The sequence below is a fragment of the Eucalyptus grandis genome, chromosome 10 (genome assembly GCF_016545825.1).
Source record: "Eucalyptus grandis isolate ANBG69807.140 chromosome 10, ASM1654582v1, whole genome shotgun sequence".
Taxonomy (NCBI): Eukaryota; Viridiplantae; Streptophyta; class Magnoliopsida; order Myrtales; family Myrtaceae; genus Eucalyptus; species Eucalyptus grandis.
This window is the reverse complement of record NC_052621.1, coordinates 2,162,824-2,184,685: the sequence shown is the minus strand read 5'-3', so window position 1 is coordinate 2,184,685 and position 21,862 is coordinate 2,162,824. Positions and strand designations below refer to the sequence as shown.

Here is a 21,862-nt window from a genome sequence, read left to right as displayed (position 1 = left end):
GGCACCACCCGCACCGCACCCGAGCCGCCGACCCCGCTGCGACGCCGACCCTCGGCCAGCGCCCAAAGACCACCCCCTCGCCGGCGACCCCGGCGAGGGTCGCGTGACCCGCTCGAGAGGTCGCCGCGAAGGTCGCGACCGCGACCCATTTGGTCGCAGATCAGTCGCCGCCGCGACCTTCGCGCGCGACCGGATGGGTCGCCGGCCGCGACCTTCGGGCGACCTTCGCGAGAGGTCGCGACGCAGATCTGCGTCGCCGGCCGTGCTTCGGGCGACCTCGCGGAGGTCGCGACCTTCGCGCGACCCATGCGGTCGCAGATCGGTCGCGACCACGCCGGTCGCAACCTTCACGCGCGACCGGATGGGTCGCGGCGACCTCTGCGGCGCGGTGGGTCGCGGCCCCGGATCCGGGGGTCGCCGGAGGTCGCCGGAGTCGCCAGGTCGCCGCTTGTCGTGGAATGCGCCGCCGCCTTTCTTTGGTTTTCATTTTTTTTTTATTTTTCTTTTGATATTTTTTTTTTACAAAAGTCATTTGTCCCCCAAACGCTATTTTGCTCAAAGGTACTTCACAAGGGCTTTTAAATTATAATTTACCAAACACGGTTTGTATTTTGGAAAACACATTTACCTCAAAGATCTTTGCATTTTCCTAAAGACTTTCCCCAAAAGTCTTTCCAAACGCACCCTTAATCTACTCCACTACTCACTCACTCTCAGACTTTTATCCTACCTCTTGCAGGGTGTGGGAGTCGAAATCAATTCCTGAAACTTACTCGTCCCCACCACATTCCCTGAGACGGTGGGGATTTGAACCTCTCACCTCCATCTTCCATATTTTTTTTTTAATATGTTAAACTCCATTGTTTGCTACCGACCAAAAAAAAAATAGAAAAAAAACTCCATTGTGTCACTTGCCTTATTATGGCTGCGCATGAGAATTAGAGGTGATCGAACTGCCTGATAAGCATCGGCTTCGCAAAATAGAAATTGAAAACATCTGCTAGTTTAATAGATCCATCTAAAAATCGGACCGAACTGGATAGGCTTGTGGTACCAATTTACAATCATCATGATCCCAATCTCTTCATTTGCTGGGAGATAGAAAAACCCTACTCGCCACAATCACAACAATACATTATCATATAAAGAAATGTTATGACTTGTATTTGCTTATTCCCAAATAATCAACTTTGGACGCATCTCTCGAGTAAACAAGCGACAACGCAATGCTACAACACTACGCAAAACACAACTAAAACAATTCCACAGCTATGCCTTCGATCAATGGTTTCAAAAGATCAAAACAAAGAGCTTGCGATTGATTGTGGAGAAGCAAGAGAGCCAAGATTAGGAGTAGTTATCATTGTCATGGCTACCTTGACAGTGCAAATCAACTCTAGAAATTGAAATTGAAGAAGAAGAAGAAGAAGAAGCCCTCTATGTTGATAGATCGAGAGCGAGATAATGCGAGAGTTGATAGGCCAGGGTAGAGAGCACGCATGAGGAGGTAGAGTAGAAGAAGAAGAAGCCCTCTATGGTGATAGATCGAGAGCGAGATTATGTGAGAGTTGATAGGGCTAGGGTAGAGAGCATGCATGAGGAGGTAGAGTAGGGCCAGGGTAGAGAGCATGCATGAGGAGGTAGAGTGTGCAAAAGCAGTGCCTGACTAGGGTTTCTTTCTTTTCAAAGGATGGACAATATATGATGCTAAACGGAGATTGAGATATCCAATCCAATCCAGGTCAATTGGTGGGCTGGTGGGCAGATCCAAACTGATGCTCACCAATTTTAATAAATTGAAACTAGAAACTTGGATTGATTCCTTAAGAATTGTCAATTTAATTCAATTTTGGGTGATCCAAGTTATTCTCAATAAGGGTGTGCAAAAAATCAATTTTCGAGGTATTTTTACTAAATGCTATTTATATTTCCAAAAAAAAAAACTTGAAAAAATCTAAATAAGTGTCCAAAGTACTTTCATTTTCTCAAATAATGGCTTTATGCGGATCTTGTTTCAAACAATGGCCTAAAATGCTATTAATTTCTCAAATAAAGGCTTAAAATGGATATTATTTAAAAAAAATGGCCTAAAATGACTATACCTATTTTAAATAAGGGCATGATTTTCGACTGGTCTAAAGTATTTTAGTCATTTACCATTTTTTAAATTTTTTCCTTTTTCCCTTTTCTTCCTTTTTCTATTTTTTTTTTCTTCATTGGTGGTTGCCTAGCCACCGGTGATGCTAGGAAGTGTTGGGCAAGGGTTGCCTTCGCTAGTGCCAGCAAGGTAACGCCTGCCCCAAGGAGGCTGCCCTCATGACCATTAGTGAGACTAGCCCTCGTTAGGGACCGATGATGACCTCACCCTGGGGCAAGCCGCCTTCATGACCATTGGTGAGGTCGACCCTCACCAAATTTGGGCAAGGATCGCTTTGCCATTGATTAGCAAGGGACGGTCTCGTCAGGGCGAGGTGACTATCGCCTTAGGTAAGGCCACCCTCATCGAGCCCTCATTGGCCCTAGGGGAGGGTGGCCTCACCGGCCCTTACTAGACGTCAACAAGAGTTGTCGAGCCATTGTCAAAAAGGAAATAAAAAATAAGAAAAAAATAAAAAATAATTTAAAATTAAAATTGCAATTGGACAAAAATGCCCTTGACCAATCGAAATATTTAGCCGATTACCAACTGGCAAGGTTATGCCCTTATTTAAAATAATCATGGTCATTTTAGGCTTTTATTTAAAACAACCATGGCTATTTCAAGCTATTATTTAAAAAAGAAAATGGGTCTATTATGGGCCTCATTTGAGAAAACAAGAGTACTTCAGATTTTTATTTGGATTTTTTCTAAAGAATTTTAATTTGAAAATTCTTGCATTTCCCCAAAATTTTTCCTAAAAGCCCAACCAAACAACGTCTATGCCTTGAACCGAAATTTTTTAAGATGAAGTCCTCATATTTCTTTTACAAAGGTAAAGGAACTTCACGAGCAATTTATTCTTCGAGAGAGATCAATAATAACAAAATAGAAGTTTAAACGTTCACGTTATAGTCCTTAAGCTGATAAAGCAGAGAATCATCCCTCTCATCCTTTATTTTGTAATCCTTATCCAATCGATTTCCTCCTCAGATGGATTGTCCAGAACCTTGTCAATTGGTCGTAGACGCTAAAGATAGGAGTATGGTAGTGCCTATTGGGGGGTTTCACACGAGCCGAACCCCATGTTAGGCAGAAAAAAAGAAGAGGGAATACGATGCTCTTTAAAGGAATATTAAAAGTTAAGCTCGAAAGAAATCCAAAAGAAAAAGAGAATGATGCATTTAGTTGGGATAATTCATTGTTTCCTGTTAATCATAATGTATAAAACATGTAACTTCTTTCGAATAAATCCATGACCTCTTGAATTTCACAAGGTTTGTTAATTAAAATTGTGTTTTTTTTAATGCTATCCTCGTGTTTTTTTCCTTCTTAATCATTTAATTTACGTAATTATAGCATATACTGTCGGTGTACGAAATTCTTATGCACGAGCATTCTTACACGGTAATCCTTGTAAGAATGGCGAAAGGATTCGTATATCTCTCTTTTTTTTGACTTTTTTCGCCATGAATTCAGACATTTTTCGTCTCCCGAAACAACACAACCTTCTATATAAGTCCATATCATCGTCGACAAGCAAGACTCACTCGCGCAATACAAGAGCTGTTTCTGGTCATCAATGGCTTCTTGCCACTTCCCAGAAATATACGCTTGGATCCATGGACTCCCTCCGCTGTCCGAGTGGAGGACGAGATCGCTGTCCTTGTTCCTCTGCTCTTCATCTTCCTCCAAAGCCCAGCCATCCCTCGAGCTCTCCGCTTCCAGGAACCTCGACTCGCCCCCCGCCGTCTCCTTCTCCATCTCTTTCGAGTTCGGTCTCCACTTATCCCTGTGGACCTCGAGGCCGTACAGAATCATCAAACCGAGCTCTCGCAGGTTGCTCGACGAGGAGGCCATGTTCGGTCTCCTCGTCAACTTCGTCGAAGACGTTCTCCAGTACGGCTCGTACGGGAACGGCTCTTCGACCTCCTCGTTCAAGATCCCCAAGCCCTGGTCCTTTTCAAACTTCGGCGACATCTTCGATCTGGCCTTCGTGACTCTCGCGTTCTTGATCTGCGTCTATGAGGCGCCGGCCGATCTCCGCTCCTGGTGTCTCCACGGTCTCAAGAGTCACTTGGTCAACTGCATATCGAAGGACGCGTCGAAACTGCTCATGAAGATGATCGGATCGAACCTGGAGGAGCAGTGGATGCGGTCCGTCAACCTAGCGATCACGAACTGGATTCTGGAGCAACAATCTGGCCACCACACGATCAAAACACCGTCCCCGCTTTTCTCCTATGCGCTTTCGGCCTTCGGGATATGGAAAGTCCATCTCTATTGTCCGGTCATCGCGACGGACGTGGTCAGTACGAGCAATCCCTTGACCGACGAACGCCTCGCTTTCTCCCTCAACTATAACCAACTCGAAGGAGTGATCCAGTTCAATTACAAGCTGATGATTCAAGAGAATTGGGTCGATGTGTTCGTGGACACGGATAACATAAGGTATTCCTTTAATAGCACTGTTTGATGATCATGTAGCGATTCATTACTTGCTGTTTCGATTCCATAGAAGAGTGAAAAATTATGTTCATCTGCTTTCTTCAGGTTCGACATTGTTCGACTCGTGTCCGAAACTCTCATGAATGAACAAGGTGAAGGAGCCTCCGAAAAGCACTTCCCTTCAAGAATCTCGCTGCGGCTAACACCAGCTCTTCAGAACAACATCCTGAGCGTTTCAGTGGGCAAATCTTCGGAAAACGCGACGAGAGAGATCGCCACGGAGAAAGCCATAGAAGCGGGATTCGAGCCTCCGAACTCTTACTTGGGTCTCAAGATCTCGGCCGGGGAGACCGTGACCACGAGCATGAAGCCATGGAAGTTCGAGGAATCTGTCCTGGGCTACAGTGCAGACATGCATTGGTTTCTCCACGACCCGACCGATGGACGAGAGGTCTCCTCTTCCAAGCCCTCGAGGCTCTCCTTGCTCAATCCGAAGGCGTGGTTCAAGGACCGCTACTCGAGCGCGTACCGGCCGTTCACTCGGCAGGGAGGAGTCGTCTTTGCCGGCGACGAGTACGGGGAAGGCGTGAGGTGGAGGCTATGCAAAAGCGCCAGGGGAAAGACGATGGAGTGGGAATTAAGAGGGTGGATTTGGCTAAGTTATTGGCCAAATAAGCATAGGACATCCCATTCCGAGACTAGGAGGTTGGAATTTAGGGAGACCCTTTACCTTACGATTGCTTAGACAATTTGTAACAGCCCCAGAAAATAACACAGGATAGACATTTTTCAGCTTTTTGCGATGTATAAAAAAAAAATGCGCTCACAATGTGCCTTTTTTCTTTTCGGTTGAAACTGTAGTAAAGATAAATTTATATCAAGTGGTATTTTTTACTATTTGGAATCTTTGAGTGCTGATTATTTAACAAATACTTTCGAATCTGTAGAGCATATAAATTTGGCGAGATTCAAGTAAGGAATATGATCTTTTGAAAAGAATAGCAAAAGTAACAAAAATTTCAAAGGGAATCCTTGGACTTTTAAGAGAGTACCATTGGTAAGTAATGTTGTGGGCCCGGGAAAAAAATGAAGCCCGATCCGCTTAAGCCCAAACCCACTGATTTTCCAGAGATGTACATAAATGGTGATCGAATCTTATCACTTTTAATTTATTCAATATATTTTTTAAAATTTAATTCAATATGTCTAAATTTTTATTTATTCAATGTGATTTTTAAACTTTAAATATAAAAATATTCAGTATTATCTTTTCATTAATTTAAATTTAGAGGTGATATTAACCATTTATATATAGTATATGGACTAGATTGAATATATACTAAAATTTGATAGATCATATTGAAGTTGCACAAATAATAAGGCACGTTGAGTTTGAACAAATTAAAAATTCATGGTTATGCACGATAGGTTAAAGTTTAGGGACATTTGTGTAATAATTCCGATAAAATCGAGAAAAATGAACGTGATGCGGCACCTCCGGCGCACGTTAGCGACGGCCGATCCAAAACAGGGAACAGATGGGAGAAAAGAGTGGGGCGGACATCTCAAAGCTGATGACGACAGCTCTATTGAAGTCTCCAACTGCACGAACCAGCCCACTCCCCACCCCCGCTTCCCAAAAAGAAGAACGAACCAGAAATCGAAGCTAATAAATCCCTCGTCTCTCGCCTCGTTTCCGCCGCCGGATTTGCTCTCGGGTTCGTCGCCATCCGATCGTCTGCTGCTCCCATGGAGTCCTCCGTCTCCGCTCTGCGATCCTCCCTCCACAGCAGTACGTATCTTCCGAAGCTGCTTTGATGCGGTCGGGCGGATGATTTTGAAGCTCTAGAGCGTTCGGTTTTTTTTTTTTTTTTGGTTTCGGTTTCGTCGGTCTGGAAGTTCGAAATGGAGATCTCGCAGCTCGGATCGCGCGTTGAACTTGTCTCGTCGCCATTGGCGTCCTCCGGCGAGCTCGGAGCGCCGCCGCCCGTAGGGATTCTGTAGGTTCTCGTCCGGTTGCGAGATCGGCGAAGCTGTGATTCGCAGTTTAGTGTTTGTTCCGGTCGATGATTGCCGCGGCGTCGGCGAATCTGATTTCGTGATCCGTCTGTGAAAATACGTACCTCGATGGCGTCGTTTCGCTATGCCAGTTCGCATTCCCCGTTTTGATAGTTGGTGTGGTTTTTTTTTTTTTTTTGTTGCTGGAGGAATCGCTTTGGCCGACAACCGCTTTGATAGTTGGTGTGGTTTTTGCATTTTGGAAAGTCGATAAAATCAGGCTGCGGTTTTTATTTATTATTTGGTATTTTACAGATTTCGCGGGGGCTCTACCTCGCGTGGAGCCGCTACCTCATAAGCCTGGAGTGGTTCCGGTGCAATCGTATTCGCCCCCGTCGAAGAAATTGTACGTCCATGGTTTTGCGGCGCGTGGGATCGCTCCCTCGAGGACGAGGAATGCAGCTGTTGTATCCTGTCTGAAGACTTCGGAAGCTACCGGCGTGGCCAAGTCCAGTGGTTAGATTTATATGTTTCGAGTTGACTTGCCTTTTATAGTTATCTGATTGGGAAATTGACCAGTGTCGTTTGAATCTGTTCCGTCAATATGACATGGCCTATTTCCGTTCTTGGCATGATAAGATTAGCTGTGTGTTAACTACGAATATACTGTGACTCATATGGTTGGGATATTCCTGCCTCTGAACCGTACATGTGGGTTTCCACTAATCAGCTTGCTATCTGCGGGGGAATCTCCACTCACCGTATCCTGTAATATCCTTTCTTACTAATTTTTAGTTCTTGGGTTTCTACTTTGGTTAAGAAACTTTACTTGCCATGTAACAATGAGATCTACTATGGCTAGTAGAAAATTGGTTCCACTTGCAAATATGGATTCCAAATGGAGTATATCTATTGTGCTGGAGCACCGAATTAGTTGACCATTCGTAGCATGGGCTTGTCATGTGGCTGAACTTGTATTGAGTTTTCTTTCTTCTGCTTATATCGAACATGCTGTCATGCCTCTGAATTCTGAATTGACCCGTTTGAACTGGGAAACTCCATCTGAAAGGCATTCTGATTTTCCAAAACTCTTGACTGTCTGTTGTGTATTTCTTGCAAAACCGCTCCCTCCGTAAGCATCCAAGCATTTGATTACCTTTCCATCCAAAGTGATATTGATGCATGATGCTTTTTCCCTCTCAGAAGGCAACACTCGAGACTCCAAGGACAAGACTACTTTGCCAAGGGCAACTTTTCCTAGTGCTTTTGAGGTGGGTCTAATTGAAGCATACCTTTCCCTTATATATTTTTTGGTATCATTCTCAATTCCTTTATCCTCTCATATGATCCCTTTGGTGCCTTTTTAAGGCTCGCTTAGCTTTGAGAATAAAAAGAGTGCTCGCAATTCAGATTTGGAATTGAAGCCCTATACAAACTGCAAGTGAAGTGCATTTTTAAACTAAATGTCATTGAAAACCCTTTTTTTTGGGGGGGGATGTTTAAAAAAACAGCACAAAGGGGAAACAAATATGTATCTGATTTTAACTTTGTGCCATGCTTATCAATTTGATTTCAGGAATTGCTGCTGGAGGTTTGTGATGAGACACAGATTGCTGAACTAAAACTAAAGGTAACACTTCGTTGTTGCTTGGCTTGATGGTAACATGACACTTGCCTTAATGCTGGGAAAGATTTTGTTTCTGACAGTTAGATCAAATACTGTCATGAAGGTTCTCTTGATGACACACAATGTTCTTTGCAGTACTATGTATGTAGAATCAATGATAAACGTAATATTACTTTGTTTCACTGGTCATATATACAATGCCTCGTCTATAGTTATAATGACCTCCAATGCTGACATTCTTTGGTAGGATGCCAGTGAATTCAATAATGAAACTGGGATGGTGGGTTGTGTCTGGGAGATCCGTGGATGTAGCAATATAATCAATTTCGGCATAGACATTTTGTTAGTTACTCCCAGAGAAGGTCTATTTAAGATTCACATGCCTCTTTTGATAGCGGCCAATATTTGCATTTTTGCTTCTGTAGCATGTGTTTTGGATTGTTATTGAGCCTGGCATGTGTAATCACCTATGCCGAAAATTGGGGTGGTGGGCAAAAGATGAAATGATTTTGAATAGAAGCAGAGGATGTTCGAGTTGCCTAATTGACAGCAGATATCTCAAATGATTAAAAAAAAAAAAAATCATCAGACAGATCAGAATAAAAATGCATGTTACTATTTACTTTTGGCAGGGGTGTTGGGTAGCGTAATAAAAGAAAGCATTCTTGCTTTCAGATATCATCTGTACTGTAATCCTGAATAAAATCTTTGCATTGCTCGAAATTATGGCAACAGTAATTGCAGAAGTGTAGTCGCGTGAATCTTAATAATATCCGTTAATTCAGAGGACAGCCTTTCACGTTTGGTCAATAAGTCCGTGACTTAACTTTGTACTCCGTCTTAGATTGGAGATATTGAAATGCAAGTGAAGCGGAATTTAGGGGCCACAAAAGAAGCTTTCGCTTCCATTCCTTCGCCCACAACACCACCGCCTACACTTTTGGCAGGGGTGTTGGGTAGTGTAATAAAAGAAAGCATTCTTGCTTTCAGATATCATCTGTACTGTAATCCTGAATAAAATCTTTGCATTGCTCGAAATTATGGCAACAGTAATTGCAGAAGTGTAGTTGCGTGAATCTTAATAATATCCGTTAATTCAGAGGACAGCCTTTCACGTTTGGTCAATAAGTCCGTGACTTAACTTTGTACTCCGTCTTAGATTGGAGATATTGAAATGCAAGTGAAGCGGAATTTAGGGGCCACAAAGAAGCTTTCGCTTCCATTCCTTCGCCCACAACACCACCGCCTACACTTTTGGCAGGGGTGTTGGGTAGTGTAATAAAAGAAAGCATTCTTGCTTTCAGATATCATCTGTACTGTAATCCTGAATAAAATCTTTGCATTGCTCGAAATTATGGCAACAGTAATTGCAGAAGTGTAGTTGCGTGAATCTTAATAATATCCGTTAATTCAGAGGACAGCCTTTCACGTTTGGTCAATAAGTCCGTGACTTAACTTTGTACTCCGTCTTAGATTGGAGATATTGAAATGCAAGTGAAGTGGAATTTAGGGGCCACAAAAGAAGCTTTCACTTCCATTCCTTCGCCCACAACACCACCGCCTACACTTTTGGCAGGGGTGTTGGGTAGCGTAATAAAAGAAAGCATTCTTGCTTTCAGATATCATCTGTACTGTAATCCTGAATAAAATCTTTGCATTGCTCGAAATTATGGCAACAGTAATTGCAGAAGTGTAGTTGCGTGAATCTTAATAATATCCGTTAATTCAGAGGACAGCCTTTCACGTTTGGTCAATAAGTCCGTGACTTAACTTTGTACTCCATCTTAGATTGGAGATATTGAAATGCAAGTGAAGCGGAATTTAGGGGCCACAAAAGAAGCTTTCGCTTCCATTCCTTCGCCCACAACACCACCGCCTATCCCAACTGAACCAATGGAGAACTCAGGTGCAGTTGTTCCACCACCAAAACCTTCTCCAGAGAAGACAAGTCCATTTACAAATTTCTCATTTGGAAAATCTTCAAAGTTGGCAGCTTTGGAAGCACCAGGATCAAGTGGATATGTTCTAGTATCTTCTCCAACGGTGGGTGGTTTATCTGTGTTGTAGAGATTGTCTATGGTAATGTGGGACTTGCTAATTGTCTCATGCTACTTTGTTGCAGGTTGGTTCATTCCGACGGGGGAGAACATTGAAAGGGAAAAAGCAGCCTCCTAGTTGTAAAGAGGTACCATTTGAAATAAAGTAGTGTAGCTTTATATTCTTTGGGTTATGAAATTTAAGAATGACCAGACAAACTCGCCATTTCTGGATGGACTGCCTTGTTGTTGGTTTAACCAAAAGCTAATATGACTGATTAGCAATTAAATTCTGATCCTGTACTTCTCACTTTTAGCTTTTGTTCGGGGTGAAAAATCTGTAGTAATTTCCTCTATACTTGGAATACCCTTTCACAAAAAATTTAATGCATGAACAAGATGTAGGTGCAGCATGTCATGAGATCCATGTCACTGATCTTGGCATTTTGGTACTGATCCGCAATACAAAGGAGTTAGTACTTTCTGGACATCTTGCCTTGGGAAAGGAAACTGAGGGCATTTTAGGGATCCAATATCTGCACTTTGAGCTAGTGCTAGCTATAAATCCCTTTTTCAGACAATATTGTGAAGATTTACTCTCACAATGAAATGTAAAAAATCATCAAATAATGACAGCGTGGTATATCTGCGATTTTTTGGTCACTTGTTGCCCATATTTTCAGTCACCTTTGCCTCAGTTTTTAAAAGTTAACAAGTGTCTTATCACAGGGTGATGTAATTAAGGAAGGACAGGTGATAGGATGGTTGGATCAATTTGGAACTGAACTTCCAGTCAAGGTAACTCCTGGCAAAACACATATATTTAAATGATGCTGTCGTTGGTATCCACAATACTTAATCCTATCGACTCTGTGTTGTCCTTTTGAGCAGTCAGATGTGTCTGGAGAAGTTCTCAAGCTCCTAGTTAATGATGGAGGTATGAATTTCTGTCATCTTGGTTCAACAATTTTCTTTCTCTAGTCAACTAATATGTTCTGTTAGGCTCTCTAATCTGCAAGTAGCGAGCGATTCTAGGATTAGCAGCACACATCCTGATTCTGATCACTCCATTATTTGTCTTCTAACTTAAGTAGGTTAGGATCTCCTTGCATAAGCATTATGTGAAATGTAGGTATGGTGAATTCTCCTTATTTCCAAATAGTCGTTGCCTTGTTTTGGGGCCAGAAAAGGTAGATTTCGCTACTTTCTGAGGTCAAAGTACTTTTGGCCTATATTACATCTTCTGAATATACTTAGTGTCATTTAGATGCCTTTTCAAAAGCAGAGATAACATGATAAACTTCAGAATACAAACTTCAGATAGTGATACATCCAAAAGAAATATATGCATCCGAATACTCTTATTACCTGCTTTAGCATAACAAGCCATTTCTAGAAGGTAAGAGTCTGTGCTAGATATTGACTTGGTAAAAGACATCAAGAACATGAAGTTTCTTGCATGTGTTTGGATGGGTGAGTTGGTTGAGAACAATTGGTAACTGAATTTGGTGAAAAATTGAACTGTACTATTGATTATCAGGGTTAGTAGTATCCCAGGGACTATTTTTAGGAGTTAGAAGATGTGCCAATAAATGATGCATACTTTCGGGTGTTCTTTTGCACGAATACCTGATGTCATTCCCTGTGATTGGATTTGTGATTTTACAGAACCTGTTGGTTACGGAGATCCTCTCATTGCTGTCCTGCCAGCATTTCATAGTATCAATATCATGTGAGCCCGGCGTGCAATCCACTGTTGTGTTTCACACACCATTTTAAAGAAGGGATTGCAGTTTCTTTCCTCTCTGGTCCCATTATTCTTTGCATCATTTCAGTGTTATGATGTAGCTGGCGACATGTGATTTTTTTTTTCTCCACATGCTTTAAATCAGTCTTAATTGCTAAAGATCCAGAAATATTCAGTAGGCCTGAAGAATTTGAGATGGTAAATGTCCTTGTGGTACATTAGACTAGTATCGATGTTCCTCACGGAGATCGTGGCTGCTGTTTTAGCCAGATTCCAAATGAAGTATGACTATCCAAGTTCACTTTCGGGTGCTGTTGTAGCCGTTCTCCTAAGCAATGCCTTAAGCTCGCAAATGAAATTGTGTTTCAGATGGAGGCCATTCAGAAGCTTCCATGATGAGCATTAAAACATCCGACGAAGGTTCACCAGAGGAACCTAGGCTGCAAACCTTCACCCTCGATACTAGACCTGTTAAACGGGTGGATCAAGTCGGGTTTGAGTCGGGTCATTAATGATTCGATTCAAATCAATCCATTTAACCCGTTTATGACTCATTTATCATAGTGTAAATTTTTTTATTCATACTCGACCCATTTAATTAAATCTAAGAAAACTTATTTCTTATGACTTTTTAAAAAAATGATATTGCTAGAATGCTTTTATGTAACACAAATTTAATAGACAATTTTTATAATTTTTTAAAATTGAATTTTTAATTATTTTTATTTTTTAAGAATATAATTTTTCTTTTTCTTTTTTTAGCCACAACAATGGCTAGCGATCGCCATAGGCAAGCCTCGAGCTCGCTGGGCTCACTCGATGTCGGCAAGCTCCAATCTCACTTGATGTCGCGAGCTTCAATCTTACCAAATCTGACGAGGTTCAAGCTTACCTAAACGTCAGTGAGGCCTTCGCCTCGTTGGATTTGGCAAGCTCAAGCCTTGTCTAGTTGGTTGTCGAGCAACCATAAACGTTACTAGTTAAGGAACCGGTTACTAGTTAAGGAAGAAGGAAAAAGAAAGAAAAATAAATAAATGTAAAAAATAATTTTAATTTCGATTTTTGTAAAATGAATATTTTTATAAAGTTAAAGAAGGAAGAGAGAGATTGTGAGACTCTAGTTGAAAATGGATTTTAAGTCCAATCTATTTAAAATTCATTTATCTTAAATCTTCAACTTTTAAATCCATTTAATTAGTTTTTTTTTTAAATGATCCATACATTACCCATTTAGTACTTGACACATTTATGATTTAAATGGGTTATGTAAAATTTAAGACTCATTTTGCCACATTTATTCAGTACTCAGGATGATGCGAAGAAATGACCACTACAATCCCATTCTAGAATTTGGCCTTTTCCACTTGCATCTGATAACGCATTTTCGTCCCGTATTCATCGTCACAGATTACAGCCTCAACCAGATAACTCCGCCCACGAAAAAAAGCACACAATTTCATGGGCAAATAAACGCATGAATTCTTGTGTTCCGCATGCGAACAAGTTGCCCAAAATGGCGCCTCAAGCAGATAAGGCCCCACGTCACGTCGCGTCAGATTTTCAAAAAAAGATAGAAAATCAAAAGAAATGAGATTCATGTCCACGCGAAAAAAAAAAAAAAACAAACAAACAAACGTTTCTATTTTTCTCCATTATAGTCCGCTATAATATTCAAAATTTCTCAAGCCATGCAGTAGTACTACGAAGTACCGACCGCACTTCCCGCGCCGTCAAAAAAAAAAAAAAAATGAAGCCCCACCACCGCCTTCACGGCGCCTTCAGCCCCCGTCCACCCGTCCCTCGCCTTTCACCCGCCGGCCGCCACCGATGCGCTCCGCCGCACCCCGCCCCTCCCCGTCGCCCCGCCCACGCCGTCTCCTGCCGCCGGAGCGCCCCGAGCTCGCCGCCGCCGCCGCCGACCGAGACGCGGCTCCGGCCGCCACGAGGCGCGCCGCGTTGGTCACGCCGCTACTGGCCGCCGGAGCCTCGTTCCTCCAGTCGGCCGTCGCCAGGGCGGAGGAGAGGCTCCCGGTCAACGAAGCTCCCGCGACCCCATCCTCGGCCGCGCAGGCTCCGGCGGCGGTGGGGAAGAAGGAGGAGGCGATGAATTCGAGGATATACGATGCCACGGCGATTGGAGAGCCGATGGCCGTGGGGAAGGATAAGAGCAAGGTGTGGGAGAAGCTGATGAACGCCCGGATCGTGTATCTAGGCGAGGCTGAGCAGGTGCCGACTCGCGATGACAAGGTGTTGGAGCTTGAGGTTGTGAAGAATCTGAGGAGGCGGTGTTTGGAGAGTGATAAGTCGATTTCAGTGGCAATGGAGGCGTTCCCCAGCAATTTGCAGGAGGAGGTCAATCAGTTTATTGATAAGAGGTTTGTGCTAATCAGAATTATGCGAATGGTATTATCATTATTATCTATTTGGCAGAACTGAACTGACAGTTGTAGTAATTTTCTGTTTTAATCTTTGAAAATGTCGGTACTTGATTCAAATTTGATGATTCATCGGATATGTACTTCCAGATTCTTTGGTTTATATTCTTTTCCATGAACTGATCATAAGACGGTAAAACCATATGATAGGACTGATGGGGAAGAGTTGAAGTCTTTGATGAAGCATTGGCCGCCCCAACAATGGCAGGAGTACGAGCCTCTATTGAGTTATTGCCGGGACAATGGAATTCGCATTGTTGCTTGTGGTACTCCACTAAAGGTAGTACCATATCTTGCTAGCTATATTGGCCATGGCATATGTGACAAATTTCTATGTGTGCTTGGTTCCAAAATTAAATCTTATGCTACTTGCTTGCATTTCCACACCGTGCGATGCTGGAGGTGATCCTCTGTTATGCTTCGATTTTGCCACCATTGACAATTACTGATCAGATCTTAGGAAATCTTTCTTGTACAAATCTGGAGCAACTTATTGTGAATGTGTTCATGGGAAGTCTCTGCTTGCAGCAACTCGATGAAATCATTGGATTTAGCTTTACAACTTGATAAAATGATCGGGAGAAAGAACTATTTCTTAAATTTCTCATCTGCCTCTGTCATCTACAGAGCACACTAGGTGTTGCCATCTTTCAAATGAGAGTTTTATTGTGTGCTGGCCTACTTTGACGGTTATGGATACTAATAGAAGGCTTTTTTTTTTTTTTAATTATTTTTCCTTGAACAGATCTTGAGGACTGTTCAAGCTGAGGGCATTCGTGGACTTTCTAAGGCTGAGCGTAAAATTTATGCTCCTCCGGCTGGTTCAGGCTTCATTACAGGTTTCACTTCTATGTCACGTAGATCATCAATTGACATGAATTTTCCAAATCAAGGAGTCCCTTTTGGTCCAAGCTCGTATCTATCTGCACAAGCACGAGTGGTTGAAGAATATAGCATGTCCCAAGTAATTTTACAAGCAATAGGAGATGTTGGATCCAATGGAGTTCTGGTTGTAATGACTGGGGCAAGTCACGTTACATATGGACCAAGAGGGACTGGACTGCCGGCAAGAATTTCGAGGAAGATGCAAAAGAAAAACCAAGTTGTTATATTACTGGACCCAGAAAGACAGTACATACGAAGAGAAGGAGAAGTCCCTGTTGCAGACTTTCTGTGGTATTCAGCTGCTAGACCCTGCAGCAGAAATTGTTTTGACCGTGCTGAAATTGCCCGAGTAATGAATGCAGCGGGCAGGAAGCGAGATGCCTTACCCCAGGTTTGCTTTTTCTATGAGCATTGAATTTGTCTGAGCGGTGTATCTGTATTGTTTTTGGGTCTACTAGATGCATGCTGCTTTCAGGTTAAGTATGATTTTCAGGCAAAGCACTGTAAAGATTTTCAAGCACTAGTTTCTGATGTCCTATTTCGGAGCACGTCATTGGAATCTTTATGGGGTTTTTCTCCTTATCTTCAAAAGAACGGGGACAAAGGATCCTTTGTCTTCTTGGGACTATTTTAATAAGAATAGATGACTCCATGCTTGTAATATGGATAGGCAAATTGGGACGAGAATGTTGTTGACGATGATGGCATTCTAATAGAATTCTCTCTTAAAATGAAATGGCCTAACACTATTATGCTAAAGGGTTGCAAATTCTGACTAATACTGTAAAAGTAGAATCCCCAGGTAATGGTTCCCTCATGCAAAATGTTGAGCCAATTTGCCAGCATTGATGGTCCCAGTGTACTTTGTTGTCTCGACTTTTTGATCGACTGTACCAAATAGTGACTGGTTAACTTATTCTTAACTTTGGCTTACTCCTAGATTTAGAACCTTTTTCTTGAGCTGATTTAGACTTAACTATACCTGATATTTCAAGATTGTACCAGTAGTTAGTAATTGGCTTTAACTAGATATTTTTTGGCGATTACAAATACTTAAGTGTTTGCATATGAGTGTCTCAGCATTATGAAATTCCTTGCTTTCTGATGGTGATGATATGATATTGCCATCAGGATCTTCAGAAAGGATTGGATCTTGGTCTAGTATCACCAGAGGTCTTGCAGAACTTTTTCGATTTAGAGCAATATCCTATAATTGCGGAGCTCACTCACCGCTTTCAGGTAGGTTGTTCTCTTAAATTGTTTCTCCGGTGTTACAACATAAGATTTTGTCACGACTTTACACTATAGTAGATGAATTTACATTGTGATATGATTTTCTTATTGTTTATTCGTACAGTGTCACTATAATAAATAGTTGCTATTATCCATATTCATCACCACAACGAGTTAATCGTGGCAAGTGACTTTGATGCAGGGCTTTAGGGAGAGACTATTGGCGGACCCCAAATTCTTGCATAGGTTAGCAATAGAGGAAGCTATATCAATTACCACCACTCTCTTAGCGCAGTATGAGAGGCGTAAAGAGAATTTTTTTGAAGAGCTGGACTATGTTATCACTGACACTTTGAGAGGAACAGTTGTTGATTTCTTCACTGTATGGCTTCCTGCCCCAACTATTTCCTTTCTTTCATATGCCGATGACATGAATATGCCAGATAGTATGGATCCTTTGCGAGGTATCTTGGGGTCTATTCCAGATAATGCATTTCAAAAGAACCTTGCTGGGAAAGACTGGAATGCAAGCCATAGGATTGCATCGGTACTTTTTGGTGGTTTGAAACTTGGCTCGGTGGGATTTATTTCGAGTATTGGGACGGTGGCAACCTCAAACATTTTGTATGCGCTCCGGAGATTCCTTAGTCCTGCTCTAACTGCAGGACAACGAAACAAGAGATCGCCAATTTTGAAAACAGCAATTGTCTATGGATGCTTTCTTGGAACCTCAGCAAATCTCCGGTATCAGGTCAGTGGTAGCTCGCTCTAGGTTTAGACCACTCCTCTAAGAGACCCATGTTTTCACTCATTTCTTTTTTGGGACTGTGCTTAGAGGGAAAATCAGCTTTTGGAGCATTAATTGGTTATCAACCTTCCCAAGGTTCACACCTTTAGTTTGCTCGAGCTTCCGTAGTTTGTTCCTAGTTGGTCTGTGAATTGTTGACATGTGGGGTAATAAACTCTCTGCCACTTAGCATTCAACCATAATTGAAAAGTGCAACTACTATGACTTGAACTTTAAAGTTGGCTTTGCCAGATAAAAATTTCCACTTTATTTGACTGAGCAACTCCACCCTGTGCAACATGTTGGATGCAGATTGTCTAATAATGTACCTGAATAACACATCCAAACATATGTTCGTTATTAATATTTTACATGAATAGACATTATGAGTAGTGTACTTAGCACATGTGAGTCATGCGATTTAAAAACGAATACTGGACAATCTAAATATTAATTGAATGTCCAATATCAAGTGCTTTAATGTGAAGGAAAATAACACTTATCAACTAATTTAGAGGGCATACTGATTTCTATCATTTAAGTTTGTTAGATATTAATAGTTATGTGATGTAAAGTACAGGGAGCATGTTATGCTGTTGATATGCTCGACTGAGAGGTTACGACCAAAACCAGTAGTTTAGTTTGCATGCTTCAAATGTCCTCAAGTCCTGTCATTGTCTTTTTGACCCAAAAAAAAAAAAAAAAAAAAAAAAAAGTTCTGTCATTGTTTGGCTTTCTGCTGCATTTCCCAATAATAAGATGTAATCTAGCTTGAAGCAACTGAAATAGCAACAAGTGCCAGGCACCTTCGATTAGTGAAATAAAATTGATGTACTGTATCCTGTTCAATATAAGCTTCCATTCGTAATGTTTTGATTTCAACAATAAAGTCCCATTTAATGCAGATTATTGCTGGGATCGTGGAGCATCGGCTATCAGAGGAATTTTCTTCCCAAACTTTGCTTGTGAATATGCTCTCTTTTATAGCACGAACTATCAACTCTTACTGGGGAACTCAGGTTAGGGTCGTGATACTTTTTTCCCACATATATCCGTGGTATTAGTTCAGCGCAAAAGCACATCTTATCAATGTATTTGCTGCAAACCAAGTAACTAGGAGATTTTGCCGTATTTATTCTCTGGGTATAAAAGTGGGCAGCCGGAGACATACTAAAGCTTGTTTTTATATGCAACAAGCCCAGCAATTTGTGCTCTATTGGAATTCCTAAAGGTGGTGTCATAGATGTAGATGATCTCTGTTGTCTTCATCATAAAATAGGGTGCTTTCAGTTTGCTGCGATCATGACTGTTGCATCTTTTATCCGTCATACGTTTTCCCTGTTACCTTTGCTCTTTAGCCACTTCCACCACCAATATAATAATGCCGTTGGATGGTTATATTTTTGCAGACCGTGCTGACGTATGGTTTTTGCTTTAATACTGCAGCAATGGGTCGATCTAGCTCGTTTTGCAGGCCTGCAGAGTAGGAAGAGTACAGAGCCTTCTTATCAGACACCTGATTTGCCTAATCCAGCTACGCTTCAGTGCAACATAACAGAAGAGGCTGGCAGTGACGAAATCAATAACCAGTGAGGTGATAACTTGATGTTACGCTGTTGCATTCTTCTGAAATTTATTGCAAGCTGGTGACAGAGAACGCTCATTCATTTACAATGATAGTTGATATTTTCTTCTCTTGCCCAACTGTAAATTGCCAAGTCTTAGTCTTTCAAATATTCATCACATATGAGGATAATGCAAGATTGCACCTGTACACGTAACACAGTTTTGACACCAGTCCTAGAATGTACGGTACTGAAAATAGTGTAGAGCTTGTACTTCTCCAGAAATAGAAATCTGACAATATATCTCTCAGTATAGTATCTCTCTGGAGTGAATTGAGGGGCACCTTGTTTACAGTCTCTACAGCTAAGAAACTGTTCTGGTAAGGAGTGAATTTGTAGTTAAAGAAATTTATCAGCAGCTGTTCCTCATCATGCTAGCACTAGCACTACTGGTTTACCTCCTGTTCCTCATCATTCCTCTTCAGCAGCTTGTGTTTCAACTTCTCAAAGGCAAACTCTAGGTTCTTTAGCTGCATTACAAAAGTTTCTTTTCATTAATGATCTCAGGTAAAATGTAAGTTCTTGCTTCAAAAGTAGGATCAAACTGAAACTTGAGATGTATCATTTCCAAGTGAAATGCATCAGCTCCATACCTCTTGCTTTGCAAACCTGTTGTGGATGTACAACCCACTGAACAGATCAAAACTATTGCTCTCTGTGTTCTTCCTCTGCGGTTATGAAAACTGTCAGCATGTCATATCAAAAGACAATTGTATTTCGTTGCCAGAGCTAATAGAAGAAAAAAGAAGACTTGGAATTACAAAAATCCAGACTTAAACTATTTCACACACTGCTGCTCTCATTTTGAAATCCTTCTATTTCATTACACATGATCCACTTTTATAATGGGTCCATTTGAAAAGACAAAAAGGGAAAAACCAACAACAGCAACACAACAAAAATGGAGAATTTGCTAGTTGACGTTACCAGTTGAACAAGTGCTTCGAAACCCTTTGTATCTATCGGTGTTGATTCGATGTCCATTTCTGACAAGAATCTATCCAAGTACAAAAACATCAGTTCTTTTTGTAAGATAAAGAGTTAGTTGGTGGTTGGGAAAAACTTGTAAGATGACTAGTTAGCTGGGAATTGGAAATACCTCCCAATAGTGTGGGTGATGAATTGACTCTTAGCGGCCAGCTCATCATGCTCTGTGCAAGACATTTCAAGCATCCTACATCCCTGACATTCACAAAGAATAGATATTCATTTTGCAATTGGAAGATATGCCTCTTGTTGGTCTGCTGAAATACTGTTAGATGGCAATTGGCAAGGATTGAGAATGAGATGGAGTATATTAAGCTGCTTAGTTTGTATCAACTATCAATTACACTGCTTATTTTTCTCAGTTCACCCAGAGAAAGGCTGGCTCAAGATCTGCATAATGACTCTATGACCAATTTGTATCAGATTCTAGACATTGATGATCCTTTCACTTAATATCTATCTAGGACCATTTTAAATGGATTATGAGGTCTCGAAAGATTACGTAGTTGTTTTATGCAGACCAGTGAATTTAGTCATTCCTCATTGTTCTTCTTAACTTGTGGTAAGTAACCTTGTCTCATCTGTTCTACCTGAAAATCAGAAAATAAAATAAGGAAAAATGAAGGGTCGGTTGGCAACCTTGGCTTTCGACCTTGAATATGCTGGTTGGGCAGATGGACACAGAACAGAGCATAAACTCAGTTCTCTATTGATCTATCTCTCTGAAGTGTTATATCATAGTTAGATTGTGAAGGCAATGATGAAATGTCTAAAATCTTCTTATTCACGGGGAAGTACGAGGCTAGCTGAGGATATGCTGTAGGATACCTCGATTTCGAAAATCTTGAGGAAGCTTGAGCATGTTTCCTCGTCCCTCACTCGAACTCTCTCGTACATGAAGTTAAGATCTCTCCACCCGTGTTTACCACTCTCTGGCCCAAACATCGGGTGAGTGCACAGCACATCTGAATCTTCTGGAAGTACCTACAGATTGCAGTCTTTTAATTGAGTACAGCGTTACACTGGAATTTATCATGCATGAATAGGCATGTCCAAAGTGTAGGGTAGCTCTTATACTTGTAAGAGAGTGTCTCTTGCATACTCTTTGACAGACAGTACATCAACGAACAGCGCCGGCTGCTTCAGTGCAGTGAACGGCATCGACCTCAGGACTTGGGAGAGAGATAAGATCGACGTGCATATCATTATCACATCATTATCTGCTCCGAGAAACGCAGCCACATCGCTGCAATAGGACACCCAATTCGTCAGAGCATTTGCACATCTGCAGAAAACTGAAAACTCGCATGCGTATGCATTCGTGTATGCATGCATGTTTACAATATCACTATCGAAACATGAGGCACCTACCTGAAAAACGCGATTCCCATATCCGCGCATAGCTGAGAATAGTCAGTCCTCGAAGTCGCTCTGAGGGAGTGGCCCTGTTTGATCATGGTCTTAGCCAGGAACTGCGAGAAAGTGCCGAAGCCGACGATGCCTATCTTGAGGCTTCGGGAAGACGAGACGGAAGCAGGAACGGAAGCAGACATGGCGTGGAGAGCGAAGCCAATGGAGGTAGCAAAGGAGGAATTTTGTTATGCGGGTGTGTCCTGAGGGAGCCGTTCTTGACCAGTGCAAGCAAGAACCGCGGAGGTTTTGCTCTCTTTTGCCCCTCATTATATATTGTCGAATCCCAAGGTATGGGCTTGCGCGCTTCCTGCTGAAATAACTGCCAAGTTGTTTCCCTGGAGATCTGAGAGGTCAATATTAAAAGCGCCTTTGGATCGTCTCTCGTCTAACACGGAAAGACGTGGAAATGTACGTGTCTTGCGTCCGCGTCATCATCTAACCTCCATCCATGTCGCTAGAACATACCATGATTCGCTTCGGTCTTTTTCACCGGTGACGATGAGG

General features: G+C 41.8%; 5 protein-coding genes across 5 annotated transcripts; 4 read left to right on the top strand and 1 right to left on the bottom strand.

Moving 5' to 3' along the window:
* Positions 1 to 3,670: 3,670 nt before the first annotated feature.
* LOC104421033 lies at positions 3,671 to 5,484 on the top strand. The gene is made up of 2 exons (XM_010032853.3): positions 3,671 to 4,588; positions 4,691 to 5,484. The coding sequence occupies exons 1-2, from the start codon at positions 3,720 to 3,722 to the stop codon at positions 5,328 to 5,330; spliced, it is 1,509 nt and encodes a 502-aa protein (XP_010031155.1). The 5' UTR covers positions 3,671 to 3,719; the 3' UTR covers positions 5,331 to 5,484.
* Positions 5,485 to 6,178: 694 nt separating this feature from the next.
* LOC120289188 lies at positions 6,179 to 9,399 on the top strand. The gene is made up of 5 exons (XM_039303771.1): positions 6,179 to 6,377; positions 6,899 to 7,099; positions 7,787 to 7,854; positions 8,160 to 8,213; positions 9,055 to 9,399. Exons 1-5 carry the CDS (start codon positions 6,335 to 6,337, stop codon positions 9,226 to 9,228), a joined length of 540 nt encoding a protein of 179 aa, XP_039159705.1. The 5' UTR covers positions 6,179 to 6,334; the 3' UTR covers positions 9,229 to 9,399.
* Positions 9,400 to 9,816: 417 nt separating this feature from the next.
* Positions 9,817 to 12,299, top strand: LOC104421032 (biotin carboxyl carrier protein of acetyl-CoA carboxylase). Its single transcript, XM_010032852.3, has 5 exons — positions 9,817 to 10,253; positions 10,333 to 10,395; positions 10,976 to 11,044; positions 11,138 to 11,183; positions 11,915 to 12,299. The coding sequence occupies exons 1-5, from the start codon at positions 10,014 to 10,016 to the stop codon at positions 11,980 to 11,982; spliced, it is 486 nt and encodes a 161-aa protein (XP_010031154.2). The 5' UTR covers positions 9,817 to 10,013; the 3' UTR covers positions 11,983 to 12,299.
* Positions 12,300 to 13,691: 1,392 nt separating this feature from the next.
* LOC104423335 (protein RETICULATA-RELATED 5, chloroplastic) lies at positions 13,692 to 20,481 on the top strand. The gene is made up of 8 exons (XM_010035842.3): positions 13,692 to 14,368; positions 14,579 to 14,708; positions 15,174 to 15,704; positions 16,445 to 16,552; positions 16,749 to 17,297; positions 18,239 to 18,352; positions 18,780 to 18,927; positions 20,308 to 20,481. The coding sequence occupies exons 1-7, from the start codon at positions 13,821 to 13,823 to the stop codon at positions 18,924 to 18,926; spliced, it is 2,127 nt and encodes a 708-aa protein (XP_010034144.2). The 5' UTR covers positions 13,692 to 13,820; the 3' UTR covers position 18,927; positions 20,308 to 20,481.
* Positions 19,041 to 21,738, bottom strand: LOC104421031 (arogenate dehydrogenase 1, chloroplastic). The gene is made up of 7 exons (XM_010032851.3): positions 21,317 to 21,738; positions 21,023 to 21,191; positions 20,774 to 20,929; positions 20,058 to 20,140; positions 19,886 to 19,955; positions 19,552 to 19,626; positions 19,041 to 19,428 (listed from the first exon to the last, which is right to left on the bottom strand). The coding sequence occupies exons 1-7, from the start codon at positions 21,496 to 21,498 to the stop codon at positions 19,345 to 19,347; spliced, it is 819 nt and encodes a 272-aa protein (XP_010031153.1). The 5' UTR covers positions 21,499 to 21,738; the 3' UTR covers positions 19,041 to 19,344.
* Positions 21,739 to 21,862: the final 124 nt, after the last annotated feature.